At 40.7% G+C, this 15,591-nt stretch overlaps 1 protein-coding gene across 8 annotated transcripts in view; it reads left to right on the top strand.

The window, feature by feature from the left end:
• Nucleotides 1-3,407: 3,407 nt before the first annotated feature.
• The window catches only part of ANO10 (anoctamin 10), a 203,462-nt gene continuing 191,278 nt past the window's right edge, over nucleotides 3,408-15,591 (top strand). For 7 of the 8 annotated variants that reach the window (XR_011233899.1, XR_011233900.1, XM_069473554.1 and 4 more), the window contains exons 1-2: nucleotides 3,408-3,509; nucleotides 12,452-12,604. Coding sequence is in view for 6 of the 8 variants with exons in the window: in XM_069473554.1 (XP_069329655.1) it covers nucleotides 12,466-12,604 (139 nt within the window). In the remaining 2 variants the exon portion in view is untranslated. Of the gene's footprint in view, nucleotides 3,510-3,664; nucleotides 3,674-12,451; nucleotides 12,605-15,591 lie in introns of those variants that run through there. The other variant, XM_069473555.1, reaches the window with a different exon arrangement.

The following is a 15,591-nucleotide window of genomic DNA, read 5'->3' on the forward strand; positions in this document are numbered from 1 at the left end:
TACTACTAAAACCTCTGGACAAAACATAAAAAACTACCCAAGGACTCTGAAAAGTAAATAATAGCAGGTGGATTAGTCAGGAAACTCAAAACTTAAATAAAGACCAATACAGGAGTGGTGAGATTCCTGTTTTTGTTTTTTTCTCCTCTACCTCTTGCTTCGGTCTGAGGACAGAACAAATTGAGAACTATTAACCAGATGCTATCAGCAAAAAGTCCAAGAAAAGCCTGACTGCGTAGCTATAGGACCAGGAAAAAGGCTGTTGTAAGCTAGAGAAAGTAGGGGGAACTCCTGATTGCTTTCTCCTCTCCCTCTCCTGCCCTGAGGCCAGCCCCAGTTAGGGCGCTGCACTGTTGTGTTACAGTGACATGGACACCTAAGACCCTGAGAGAAGACCTGTCTTTCTAGACAGAGGAACCGGGAAAAGGTACTCCTAGGAGCCAGAGAGAGCATGGAGGAGATCCCCAAGAGGAGAGGGATAGAGAAAGGAATCCCTAATTCTGTGTGGTGGTCTGTTATGCAGCAACAGGTAACTGATACAGTAGTCCCCCTTATCCATGGTTTCACTTTCCATAGTTTCAGTTACCTGCAGTCAACCACAGTCTGAAAATATTAAATGCAAAATTCCAGAAATAAACAACTCATAAGTTTTAAATGGTGCACTGTTTTGAGTAGTGTGATGAACTCTCCCACCATCCCACTCTGTCTTGCCCAGGAACATCCCTTTGTCCAGCGTATCCATGCTGTATACGCTACCTGCCCATTAGTCACTCAGTAGCCATCTAGGTTATCAGATCAAAAACCACTGTATATATAGGGTTCAGAACTATCTAAGGTTTCAGGCATTCCCTGGGAGTATTGAAATATATCTCCCGTGGGTAAGGGGTACTACTGTGTGGGGATCTGTGTCATTGACTTAGGTCTACTATTTGTATTGTCCAACCATTAATTTTTTGAACTTAACAGAAAGTTTTTTTTTTTTTTTTTTTTTTTTTGAGACAGAGTCTCACTCTGTTGCCCAGGCTAGAGTGAGTGCCGTGGCGTCAGCCTAGCTCACAGCAACCTCAAACTCCTGGGCTTAAGCAATCCTCCTGTCTCAGCCTCCCGAGTAGCTGGGACTACAGGCATGCACCACCATGCCTGGCTAATTTTTTCTATATATATTTTTAGCTGTCCATATAATTTCTTTCTATTTTTAGTAGAGATGGGGTCTCGCTCTTGCTCAGGCTGGTCTCGAACTCCTGAGCTCAAAGGATCTGCCCACCTCGGCCTCCCAGAGTGCTAGGATTACAGGCGTGAGCCACCGCGCCCGGCCAACAGAAAGTTTTAATTTGTGAATTCTGGAGATGAAACAAGATTATCCAAGTGAAAGGGACTTTTTATATTTCCATTCAAAAATTTCTTCTAATTTTTCCAGCCATATGTTAACAAATGTTAGAAAAGGAAGTTATATGGAGAGATGATCATAAGTTCAAGGAATGAGAAGAGAGGAAGAGTACAATTTAAAAACAAAAGTCTAATGAGTAATTAATGTCTAAACCTATTGAAGTTCACGAACAATTCATCCTGATTTTCAGGAGAGAGAATATCTGGACACATCCATACAAGACCTACTAAAAGTTATGTGAGAACTGGTCAGTAATGTCATGAGCTGCTGCGACAGCATCAGGGGTCTAGAAAGCATAGCAAACAGCTCCTACCAAGTAATTAGTCTTTGCTTCTTTCTCCTAGTCTCCCTACCTCCTGCCTTGAACCTGGAAGATCCAGAGAAGGGGTAGGGGAGTGAAGAGTAGACCAACCTTCCCCCACTGCCTGTCTTTAAGGGATCGGTCCGGCTTGAGATGGATGTATGGAGGCAGAAAGAGTTCATTCGTTTTTTTCATCACTGTGGATCCAAAGCTGTTCTAGGCACTGGGGATACAGTCATCCGTCATTATCCACGGGGAATACATTCAAAGACCCCAGAGGATGCCTGAAACCGAGGATAGTACCGAATTCTATATGTACTGTTTTTTCCTATACATACATACATACATACATACCTATGGTAAAGTTTAATTTATAAATTAGGCACGGTAAAAAATTGACAATAACTAATAAAAAAGAACAATTATAATAGTATATTGTAATAAAAGTTGGATGAATATGTTCTTTCTCTCTCTCAAAATATCTTATTGTTCTGTACTCACTTATTTTGGACCATGGTTGCTCCTGGGCAACTGAAACCTAGGAAAGCCAAACTGCAGATAAGAGGGTACTAAATCCCTGCCCTTGTAAGAGTTACATTCTAGGGAAAGAAAGTGATGATAAACATAGTAATATAAAACAGTAACAACAGTCAACAGTAAATTATCATATACTTTAAAATAAAAGAGTGGAATCGGAATGTTCCCAACACAAAGAAATGATAAATGCTTGAGGTGGCGGATACCCCAATTACTTTGATTTGATTATTACACATTGTATGCCTGTATCAAAAGATCACATGCACCCTATAAATATATACAACTATTAAGTACTCATATAATTAAATATAAAAATTAACAAAAAGGTGATGAATGCCGTGGAAAGAGGTAATGACAGCAGGTAAGGGAGTGGTGGGGTAGGGAGGAGACCAGGTATTAAATAGGATGGTCAGAAAGGGCCTCCGGGAGAAAGGCAGATTCCAGCTAAGACTTGAGGGAGGCAAGGAAGTGAACCAAATAGCTCACCGAGAAGAACTTTCTAGGTAGAGGCAACACTTAGGGCAAAGACCCCGAGGTGGGATGTGAGCGGATGTCGGGCGGTTCTAGGAAGAGCAAGGGGGCCAATGTGTTTGGAGCGGAGCAAATGGGAGAGTAAAAGGATTTTTGAGAGGTAAGGAGAGGCGGGGCTGGGAAACCCTATAGACCACTGTAAGGGATTTGGCTTTACTTGGACATGAGGTTTTAATCACAAATTGGATCTGGGTTTTTCACCACTTGAAAGTAAGCTACAATTAAAATGAGACTTGTTCTTAACCTGAAAGTGACCAGAAAATTGGATTCTGGTCCTTAAAAGATGGAAAAGAGAGAAATTAAAGGGCAGATTGCTTTCTCCGGCTCTGACCCGGCTCGGTTGGAGAGCCCAGCTAGGTCCCACCCCCGCTCGGAGTGACAGCCCAACCAAGCCTGCCTCTCCCACCGTGGTCCCGCCCCGTGTGGTGCAACAGTACCCTAAGTACGACTCTCCCTTCCATCCGCCTGGGCTCCGGTTCCAGGCGACAGCCCAGTCAGACCTGCCTTTAGTTTCTCGCGACCGGTCCGAGGCCTCGCCCCGGCGGGACTGCTCTGTGAGGCCCCGCCCCTCCTGCCGCGTCCCCGACTCCGCCTGCGCGTTACCGCGACTAGGCCCCGCCACGCCCAGCGCTCGGCTGCGTCCGCCCCTCAGGCTCGGCCCGGCCCCCCGGCGCAGAGCGTCCGCTTGCCCGGCCTCCCGGTCTCGCCCGCTCCCGGGCCCGCCTCCGAAGACGTGGAGCCCCGCGACAGCGGGTGAGTTGGGGGGTGGCGCCTTAGGACCCCCTCGCTCTCCGCGGCTCAGAGCTCCGGCTGTTACCGGCGCGGGATGCCTCCAGAGGCTCCTCCCAGCCGCCGCCCTACGTTCCCGGGGCGCCTCCCGGTGTTGGCTATTCCGGCGATGGGGAAGTGCGACCGGGGTGGGCGCGGAGGCTGTAGGGGAGCGGGAGGGAGGAGTGGACGTGTTGGGGGGAGTGGGGGTCGCAGGACTGCGGAGAGCCGAGATTTGGGGAGGAGATGTGGGTCTGGGGCGAGTGGGTGGAGGGCTGAGTGCTGGAAGAAACGTGGTGAGGCCGAAATTTAGGGCTGGTAGAGTCAGGATACGGGGATGTGGGGACTTCAGAGCCTTGGGGAGGAGGTAGTGAGTGGGGGTGGAGGAGTCGGCGAAGCCTAGTGGAGGGCTGTTGTTGGAAGTACCAGCTCTCGGGGGCCCACGGTTCGCGCTTCTTCTGCAGTCCCTGGAGCAGGGAGGTTTAGGGTGTCTCAGCGGGTTTGGCCAGAGCGAGCTTGCAGGATAATGCGCGCTCTCTCTCGCGTCAGGGTGATTGGGTTTCCAGGTTTCTGACCGAGACATATTGTACAGTTTAAATAATAGATGCAAGTCAGGGGCAGGGCTGGGACCCCTAGAATTGTGGATGGAATGAGGTTCTCTTCCTACAGGCTGCTCCTCATTTTCTTGGTGCCTTCACAGCACCAGTATTGGTGTGCGCTGTCTTCTGCGAAATCTCTTCCAACAACTGGGACAGCATATGGAGGTCCCAGACTTAAGAAAGTACAGTTGAGTTTTATTCAAGCTCAAGACACAGTTGTACTATATTCCCTTAAACCCTGCAGAGTTTGAATCTAATCCTGTGGGGTTTAAAAAACTTTCACATGTCTACTTTTAATTTAAAGTCACACTAACCTAGAGAATTAGGTATTTTCTAAGGGCCCATCCTGTGAGTATGATGAACAGTTTAATTTAGCTATGGAAAGTCAATCATATTCTGACCAGCTGTTGCTGAAAGAATTGTAGAACTGCAGATAAAGAATGAAATTTAAAAGATCTAAAATAATGGAAGAGGGTAGAAAAGGCCTGGTAAATTGAAATGTATGTATACACTTAAAAAAACCCAGTGAAACTTTTTTCATTGTGGAAAACTTAGAAGACAGAGAAATGTAAGGATGAAAATTAAACTCTCCTGTAATTTTACCACCCCATCAACGTTTTAATGCTTTCTTCCTCATTTTTGTATTCATAAATGTACATATTGTATAAATGGGGTAATATTGTTATATTACTTTGTACTTTGCTTTCCCCCCCCCACGCTTAACATTTTCTCACTTAGCATTTTCCTAGATCACTAAAAATTCTTAAACATCAATGGTTATGTAATCCATTAATCATACAGATTAATTCTTTTATCAAATATTAGCATGTCAGCTGTGTTCATAGTACTGGCTTGGAGGTTAAGATTCAGTGTTCCTCAAGGTAGAAAGATATATTTGTCATGGGCTTAAATGATGGCTGTCTTATACTTTATTAGCTTGTTCCTCATCTGTTGCATATCTAAATTGTTTCTAGTTTTTACTTTTACAAGTAAAAGTTTGTTTTTAACGGTTACCAGCTCAGAATAAGTGTCACATGTGAATCAGAAGCTATTATTTTTAGTGTATATGTGTTTTTGTGTATATGTGTGAGAGAGAGGAAAAAAGGGAAAATTTTTGGAAGAAAATCGTTTAAAAAATTTTTATTTTGAAATAATTTTAGGTTTACAAAAATACTACACAGAGTTTCTTGATGCCCTTCACCTGGCTTCCCCAAATGCTAACATCTTATGCAACCATGGTAGAAGTAATGAAACCAGGGAATTTATGTTATACAATTCTATAAAGTAATCTACAGACCTTATTCAAATTTCACCAATTTTCCTACTGATGTTCAAGATCCAATCCAGGATCCTACATTGTATTTAGTTGTCATATGTCGTTAGTATTGTTTGATCTGGGTGCTCTCCTAAACAGGATGACCTGGAGCAGACCTGTTAGAAAGCATATATAGTCCCTAAATTCATATCTAATATCCTGTGCCTTAGAAGAGGATATTTATTTTCCTTTCCTGTATTAGTAGATTACTGTTTGATTACATTGTGTAACCAATAAGATACCTTTTAATTACTTTTATGTACCATTTCTAAATCATCAAGGAGTTACAGAATAGAAGGAATGATCTGAGTAACCCATGCTATAAAAGGATATGAATTGGCAATGAGAATTTCTCAAAAACAGAGTGCCAAATGCCAACTCCTGTCTTGATATTTTGGAAGAAAGAGTAATGACCTTTACTCTTTCATGAGTGTGTCCAACTTGTCCTGGTATTAAAACTGAAAACTGGGAACCTCCTTGGTCTGGGGCAACCTCAGCTTCCACCACAGTTTATTGCAGACATTATTCCAGCCCAAACAAGCAAACTCTTGGCAGCATCAGGGGTAATGAAGGCATGAGTGAGAGGAGGAAATATTCTTATTTTGTCTTACTGGTGAGTCCTTGGCAAGACTCAGCTGGGTAATTGTGTGAGGAGGTGGCCATCTGTGCAGCATCTAATCAGGCTGGACCTGGGCTATTGTGCCTGGGCTGTCTTCAGTATCCAGTGTCTTATCTCTCCTATACATTCCTGTGGAGTCCTTATACTGTGGAGTCCCCAGAGACATTCCCTCAGGAAATGGGCTTCCTTGCATTAGCTGTGTCACGAGAAACTCTAGTGAGGGTGGGTATGTGCGGTGATTTCCCACTGTCAGGTCTGTCCAGGCCTCATGTAACTCCCTGAGGCAGTTGCCCTAGGTCTCAAGGAAGGAGGTCCCCGCAGGTGCTCTTAGAATTAACTGCCTGTCTCAGCCTCTCTGGAGGTGTCCCTGGCCTGCTTTTAGTCTGGCCATTACAATTGCAACTTTCTCCTAAGGAAATCCCTCTCATCTTCCAGCTTGTGCAATGCGGCCCTTCATTTTTCTTTTACTGAAGTGATTCCTATTCTGCTTCATGACTGAGATACCCCAATTAATTTATTTCTGTTTCTCTGTGCGTCTGGAATAAGGTGATTCCAAAACACAGCCTTATGCATTTCCTTCTTAGCCTTTGAATTTGTGAAAATTCCATTGACTTTTTTTCTTTATTCAAACTCAGGAAGAGAAAAATCCCCAGAATAAAGGATCCGATATTCTTTTCCTGATCCTTGTTAAAATAACCTCCCACTCCCCCCGACTCTTACCTGAGCCCTCCACAGTTGAACTCACTGTGTGTTTTCTCTGCATCTTAACCACCACCATGGTCAGGATTTACCTTTTGTGGGCCAGTGATCTAATAGCTAATGTAAAAGCCACATGAATCTGATTTTATTTGTAGGTCTCTCTTTAGCCCTTTGTGCAATTTGACACATGATAAAGAAGAACAAAATTTGGTATAGCTATCTCTTGATCCCATGCTCCAGAACCTGTGTGGAATGTGGCTGCTTAAAGATAACAAATGCTACAGTTTACATCTGACCCAATGGCCAGTAAGGAATCTCTGTAGGTTTCTGAGCAGAGGATTTTGTGTCACAGTAACATGAATCTCAGTAAGTAAAACTAGGAGGCAAGAATATGGGTGTTCTTCATGATATTCTTTTAACTGTCCTGAATGACTGCAATTTTTCATAATAAAAAAGTTGAGGGAAATATTAACCTACCACTAGAATACAGAGGCTTAGCTTCATCACCTTTAAATGTGGTAAACATTTATCATGTGCTTACTATAAGCCAGGCCATAATAGTCTAAAGGTACAAAGGTAAACAAAGTCTACATCTTGCTTTTGAGGAGCCCCTAGTCTAGTAGCAGAAGCAGGTGTGCATCAAATCATTCTAACATGTGGGCTAAGTACGGTAGCAAGAACCCAAAAAGTATGGGAAGTCTGGGAGGGGAGGCTGAGAACCAGACAGCATTCAACTTGGAATACATACAGATAACTCCAAGTTTCCAACCTGGGACATGGGAAGAATAACTATGAGTGACGAACAGCAAAGTTGGAAAGAATTGTTAGTTTAAGGGAACAATAAATTTTTTAACAGAGTATATGGGAACATGCATCAAAGGTCAGTTTTTGAACATTTATGCACTGTCTAATGTGAATTATATAAGGCCCAACTTACTCATAATTACCAGGTCATAAAACAGTTTTGGAGAGACTAAAAGCAGGTTTCTGTTCTTAACATTTATATGAGTACTACCTAGAAACTCTTATATTTACTCACTGATTATTCTCATTTGTGATACAATATGCCTTTCATTATGTAAGGAACAATTTTAACAATATTTGCCATATATAAGAGACAAATATCACCATCCTTGATATACAAAGAGTTATTAGAAATCAACAACAAAATATGAAAACATAAAAACAACTCACAAAAGAAATATGCCAATGCACATTTGAAAAGATGTTTAAAGTCACTAATAAAAGAAATGCAAAGTAACAAGATATTTTTCCATTTTTAAATATGCCAAAGCTAAAAGATGAAAAGAAACTAGTTTTGGTATAGGTGTAAAAAAATCTAACATTTTCATACATTGCTGACAGATGTTGTAAGAAAGCATAGTGGCAATATGAAAAATAATATTAAATATTTGTACTCAGCATGATGATGCTATTTCTAGGAATTTATCCCAAGAAGAAAATTAAAAAAAACATGTATATAGAAGTTCATTAAAGCTGTATTTATTTATTTATTTTCTCCCCAAAAAATAATTAAATCAAATATGCATATAAAAGTTTATTAGAGATTTTGTTTATTGAATTTATGTATTTATGGCAAAGAACCTAATACTTGGATGTCCATAAACAGGAGGTTGGCTGAAGTATGGTGTAAGAATATGATAGAACCATTAATACTAGGATATAAATCCAATTATATTTATTAACATGGAAAGCATGTTCCTAACACACTTCAAGGTAAAACATGCAAAGTATGGTCCCATATAAATATATGTAATAAATATATAGTAATATGAAGATAACACTAGCTATCATTTGCTTATGATTTTACTACATGGAAGGTACTGGGCTACATATTGTTTTGTGAATTATTTAATCCTCACACCAACCCCTTGAAGAAGAAACTTTAATTCTTCTATTTTACCAATGAGAAAACTTAGGTGAAAAAGCTTACATAGCTTGTTCAATATCTCACAGCAGCAAACAAGGGAGCTGGGATTCAGAACCAGACAGCCTGACACCAGAGTACACATCCTTAACCGTGTGTGTATATGCTTGTACAGGCTACAGTGCGTGTGTGTGTGTGTGTGTGTGTGTGTGTGAGAGAGAATAAAAACTGCATCAATGACTAGTCAGATATATTTCTCTATTCTTGTCTGTAAGTAATGCATTACTGTGTAGATGGTTGGAATTCTCCAAATGGTTAGGAAGGATCCTTTGTTATCAGTTCATTGTTGGCATCATCTTTAGTCGGTCATGATTTTGACTTGAGGTTTACTTTCTGGCTGCTGAGTATTTTTTGTTCTTTTATTATTAATATTTGTTTGAGGGCTGTTTTACTTATTTTTGATACAGTTAATTTTGCTTTAGACTGGAAGATTCTGTAATATGGTTTCACTTTGTCGTTTTATCTTGAACTCTGCCTTAGCTCATCTTCAATAAGAATTATACGGTAGACAATTTAAAATTAAGATTTCATTTAGTAGGAAAAAACATGTAGAATTTGGATATCTCTAATGACTTGGTTCTTTCTAGTCTTAAGCTCTATATCATGGAAAATTACTTTTACTTTGAACTTAGCAAAGTAACTTCTTCATTTGATTTTCCTCTTGGTTTTTAAAGTATAAATTGTAGGGCTGGTAGGAAGATTATAAAATCATGTGTATAGGTACCTAGCACATTGTCTCATATGCAGTGGGCATTCAATAAAGGAATATTAAGCTTAAAAGAGGTTAGAGGAGTTCCTATATTGCAAATACTCTCTGCTCACTTAAAAAAAATTATTACCAGATCATCTGCAATCAATTTCTTCTGCTTTAAGAACACCCTTTATTATCATTTTCCTTAGTGGGAGTATGCTGGTGATGAATTCTCTCAATTTTTGTTTGCTTGAAAATGGCTTTATTTCTCTTTTATTCATGAAGCATATTTTGACTGAGTATAATCTTGGATTGGCCATGATATTCTCTGGCATACTAAAGACATGATGGCTTCCATTATTTTACTGTGAAGTCAGCTGTCAGTCTGATTACTTCTCTTCACAGTATTTTATCTTTGTTTTTATGACTGCTTTTAAGATTTTCTCTCTCTTGCTTTTTCTATCGTTTTCTCTTGGGTACTCTGCTTTTTTCTTTTTATTTTATCCTGATTGAAGTATACAGAGATTGTTAAATCTGTACCTTGATATATTTTGTCAGCTTTGGGAAACTCTTGGTTAGTACCTCTTTGCGTTTTGTTTTTGCCCTAATAGCTCCCTTCTTTATTTCTGGGACTCTCTGTTTTTCCTTGTCTCTCACACTGTTTTCTGTATTTTCTTCCTTTTTTTGTTCTCAGGGCTTCATTCTAGATATTTTCTTCATGCCCATCTTATAGTTCATTGGTTTTTCTCTTTAGCTTTGTATAATTTTCTGTGAAGCCTCCCTTGGGTTCTTAATTTTGACTCCCCCCCCCCCCTTTTTAAGAGACAATGTCTTTCTTGCCTTATCTCCCAGGCTAGAGTGCAGTGGCACAATCATAGCTCACCATAACCTCAAACTCCTGGGCTCGAGCAATCCTCCTGCCTCAGCCTCCTGAGTAGCTAGTACTGTAGGTGTGCATCACCACACTTGGGTAATTTTTTTTATTTTTTGTAGAGACAGGGTCTCTCTATGTTGCCCAGGCTGGTCTCGAACTCCTGGCCTCAAGTGATCCTTCTGCCTTGGCCTCCCAAATCTCTGGGATTAATGGGCGTGAGGTGCTGCGTGACCTTCTATATTTTTAAATTCTAGAATTTCCATTATAAAATAATTTCTAGTTCTTTGCCAAAATTCTCAGTCTTGTTTTTTAGGTCTTTGAACATATGATGATTATTTTAAAGTCTGTTCAACTAACTCCATTATTTGGATCTATTATGTGTTTGTTTCTATTGCTTTCCCCTCCCCCCATTTCCATGCATGTGAAATTGTCTCCTGATTGAGATGATATGAATCTGTAATTTAGTACTTATCAAGGGTGATCTAACTCTGGTTCACTGTTAGCTTTAGGATGTAGCCCTCTCAGGTCCCACTTCAAAGTGGGGATTTTATCTGACCCTCTTCCTTGGTGTTCTGTATATTACACTTTTTGTCCCCTAGCCTTTCATGGCTAACAGAATCCCTCCTTAGCTCCTAACCCGCTCAGCTACTTCTTCCCAAATTGGCAGCGGCCTTAGGGAAACTAGCTGCAAAAGCCGAACTTCCTCTCTGTTTCTTCTGGGTAGTGGCTCCATTATTTCCCACTGCCTTCTTGGCTTTTTAATATTCACAGAAAGATTTTTAAAAATACGGGTTGAGTATCCTTATCCGAAATGCTTGGGACCAAAAATGTTTGGAATTTTAGGGTATTGGGATTTTTTTGGATTTTAGAATATTTGCATATACATAATGAGATATCTTGGAGATGAGACCCAAGTCTAAACATGAAATTCATTTATATTTCATGTATACCTTATACACAAAGCCTGAAGATAATTTTATACAATATTTTTAATTTGTGAATGAAACAAAGTTTGTATTAAGTACTTACGTGTGGAATTTTCTGCTTATGGTGTCATGTCAGTACTCAAAAAGTTTCAGATTTTGGAACATTTCAGATTTTGGGTTTTTGGATTAGAGATGTTCAGCCTCTGTGTGTATATATATACATATCCCTATGCATGTGAGTGTGGGTGTGTGTTTTCTAGTTGTCTTCAGCAGAAGAGTTATCTGAACCCCTTGACTTGTTGTCCTGGAAGTGGAAATCTTGGCTTGTGTTCTTAGTTAATGTGTCACTTTTAGAACATGTAGTTTTGAAGGAAGTGTATAGCAGTGGTTCTGCCTAACAAAGATGGGTACCATAGAGAGTTCCATATAATTGCAATCTGACTACTCATTACCCACTAACATTTTCTATTTTCTTGTTTTTCCATTCAGTCTAGTTGTCAGCTGTTATAGATTTAGCCTCTAATCTATGCTTTCCTCTTCATTGCCACCCTTCAGGCCAGTATCAGCTCTTTCTAGACTATTCTAATGGCTCCCTAAGTGTTCTCCCACATGCTAGGCTGACCCTTTGTAATCTGTAATAGTTCCATATTGACTACATTAATTCCCTGCTTATGATGAATTGGTGACTCCCATTGTATATTAGACAAAACTAATTTCCTTTGTAATCAGGAGTCCTAATTAGATACCAGCTCATTTCCACCCTCCCCCTATGCCCCACTTCAGAGTTAGTGCTCCAGCCATACCTAACCACTTGTATTTCTCTGAGCCCATTGAGTATTTTTTCATCATTATTTTGTAGGGAAATACATTTCCTCTACTTAGAATACCATTCATTTTCTATCTGACAAACTCCTATTCATTCCTCTAAATCCTGTTAAGGTATCACATTCTTTGTAAGTACTTTCTTATTCCTCTTGTGTGAGAGCACGTTTTACACTGTTATCCTTCATTTACCTAAATGTTTCCTCTGCTGTATTCTGAGCTGCTTGCAGATAACGATGATTTTCTTTCTAAAGCTTGGCTCACACATGTGCTTTGAACCATTGGTTAAGCCTGTCATATAACCCATCTGGATCATCAGAAATTTGCGTTTATCTTGGAAGCCAGAATTAGGTGTAACTAAGAGAAAATGCAAACAGTCTATAGCATATTTCTCTTTGCCTTAATCCATTTTTGCTTTTTATTTTAATTTGCAGCAGGTTTTTCAAAGATGAAAGTGACCTTATCAGCTTTGGATACTTACGAGAGTTCTTTCACGCCTTTGGTGGTCATAGAACTTGCTCAGGATGTCAAAGAAGAAACCAAAGAATGGCTGAAAAACAGAATTATTGCTAAAAAGAAAGATGGCGGTGAGTAAAATAGTTACTACTCAGACTTAGTCATGCTCAGTGACTAAAAATATATTTATAAACGTCTTTTACAATTCTTATGTATTTTACTGATGTTTATTTTTTTGCCCTTTATTATCTATCAAGGACTTGAAAAGTGGTTTTAAATCAACGTTAGACTTAAGTCCCCATTAGACTGTAAGCAACATGATTAGTTTTCTTCATGGTTCTAAACACTATGCCTAGCACAGTGCTTGGTGCTTAGTAGGTGCTTGAAAAATATTTGTCAAGTGGATGGACAAGTATCTATTCAGTGTGCTTTGTGTGTCAGTTATGGTGCTAACAGAGAAATAAATATTGTCTCTAAAGGATGTTACTGTCAGGGAAGGGAGACTGAATGCCAGTTCCTAGAAATTCAAGTAAAAAAAATGTTAGTGGTTGAGCTGTCACAAAGCAATGCATGGCACTTACGAATGAATCATATGTATATTTACTGTAAAAGTAAAGGGAAGGCTAAGATGACACTTTGGCAGTGCTTTTTGGGTGACAAGGGATGACTTAAGACATCAAAGTTTAGCCTTCTCTTGAAGGGCGACAGTGGTTCGCTCTGGGTGAGAAGGCAGAGGGCGTTTTATATGAGCAAACATTTCATAAATTACATGGAACAATCTCTTAAACTGTACTAAGTCTTTAAACACTGGACTAAACTTAGACTCTTTTTTTAAGAAAATTGTGACTGTAAACTGAAGTGATTTCTTTCTTTCTTTCTTTCTTTCTTTTTTTTGAGACAGAGTCTCACTCTGTTGCCCGGGTGAGTGCCATGGTGTCAGCCTAGCTCACAGCAACTTCAAACTTTTGGGCTCAAACAATCCTCCTGCCTCAGCCTCCTGAGTAGCTGGGACTACAGGCACGCACCACCATGCCTGACTAATTTTTTCTATTTTTAGTAGAAATGGGATCTCGCTTTTGCTCAGGCTCCTGAGCGCAGGCTATCCTCCTGCCTTGGCCTCCCAGAGTGGTAGGATTACAGGCTTGAGCCCCCATGCCCAGCCTGAAGTGATTTCTTAAAAATAAAATTTTGAATCATAGTGGAATTTAAAAAATTTTCCAAGCAGTTGAATCAGCAGGAAACTTAACACAAGAGTATTTGTTTGCTGGAATTTGATGTGTTTCACTGGACTTGAGTCCCTTCTTTAAAATTTCTGTGATTTAAGAGCATTTGTAGTGTCTTAGCATGAAAAATTCCAGTGTATTCCCAGCCTTCTTTTCTGCGGATTGTGTGTCTTCAGGGATACACAAGGATGGGGAGGGGATGGACATCTTTCTACACTGTTTGAATGACAATAAAAAAAACTTTTCAAAAAAGTATTTCGGATCTTCCAGGTAAAGATAGTGGATCTAATCGTCATGTTTACTTTTATTCTCTTCAAAACCCCTATTAAAATGATAATAAAAATAAAAGGACTTTTTAAAAAAGTATGTAAATGACCTAAGTCCACATTGACAAAAATAAAAGGAAAAGATACAACAGCAACAAAATTTTAGACGGCAGAAAACAGGTAGATGAATAGTAATTGACTTCTCAGATTTGAGAAAGCTAAAACTTAAGCTGGCAGAGGAGAATGAGATGCAATTTGGTATATACTACAGAATACCCCCAAAGACTCAGGAATTGGGGAAACTGGGGGACTGTGGATGTGGAGATAAAAGTACTATCTAGAAAAAAGAGGATTGACTGAGATTTAGTAAATAGTTAGATCCCTGTATCATTTCTGTACTCTACTACTCTACTACTTCTACTCTACTTGAGGTTTGTTCATTGGAGAAGGTCAGATACATGGTTTTTGGCGTGGGGGCTCTATGCACAGTTGAAGGTAGAGATTATGTACTGAATATATGATGCTAACTGAATACCATCCCCTCTTGCCGCACCCCTTCCTTGCGGGGAGGAAGACCATCCCTTCTTGCCGCACCCTTTCCTTGGGGGAAGGAAGATGAGGACTTTTCAAAACAAGATATTGACAAAGTGTTCTTCATAAAGGTTATACCAATTTCTACTCTAGAAATGGCTGACAGTGCCTTTCCCCACACACTCATGTGTCAGTTTGGGTCTTCAAGCAAGAGATAAGATCATGATGCACAAGAGGTTTATTGAGGGAAACATTTGTGGCAAGCTAAGGGAGAGGGAGCAGGAGTAGGCACAGAGAGCATTCAGACGTTGGTGTAGGTCTGCCGCTTGTGAAAGGAGAGGGAAGGAAGGAGGACTGAGTAGGAAGAGCCTCAGAGCACAGCACTATTCTGAGAAACTGTCAGCCAGGCTCAAAGTTACCCTTTTTTTTTTTTTTTTTTTTGAGACAGAGTCTCACTCTGTTGCCCAGGCTAGAGTGAGTGCCGTGGCGTCAGCCTAGCTCACAGCAACCTCAAACTCCTGAGCTCAAGCGATCCTCCTGTCTCAGCCTCCCGAGTAGCTGGGACTACAGGCATGCGCCACCATGCCCGGCTAATTTTTTCTATATATATTTTTAGCTGTCCATATAATTTCTTTCTATTTTTAGTAGAGGTGGGGTCTCGCTCTTGCTCAGGCTGGTCTCGAACTCCTGAGCTCAAAGGATCCGCCCACCTCGGCCTCCCAGAGTGCTAGGATTACAGGCGTGAGCCACCGCGCCCGGCCAAAGTTACCCTTTAAAACAGTGGTCCCCAGCCTTTTTGGCACCAGGGACTGGTCTCATGGAAGACAATTTTTCCACAGACTGGGCGGAGCTCAGGCAGTGATGCAAGCGATGGGGAATGGCTGTAAATACGATGAAGCTTCGCTCCCTCACCCACTGCTCACCTCCTGCTGTACAGCCTGACAATTTTTCCATGGACAGGGTTAGGGGGAGGGGTGGGGCAGAACTCAGGTGGTGATGCGTGGCCTGGTTCCTAACAGGCCATCTGCTGGTACTGGGCCCTGGCCTGGGGGTTGGAGACTACAGCTTTAAGGAAACCCATGTGGAGCAGGAATGGCC

The sequence above is a fragment of the Eulemur rufifrons genome, chromosome 7 (genome assembly GCF_041146395.1).
Source record: "Eulemur rufifrons isolate Redbay chromosome 7, OSU_ERuf_1, whole genome shotgun sequence".
NCBI classification, from domain to species: Eukaryota; Metazoa; Chordata; class Mammalia; order Primates; family Lemuridae; genus Eulemur; species Eulemur rufifrons.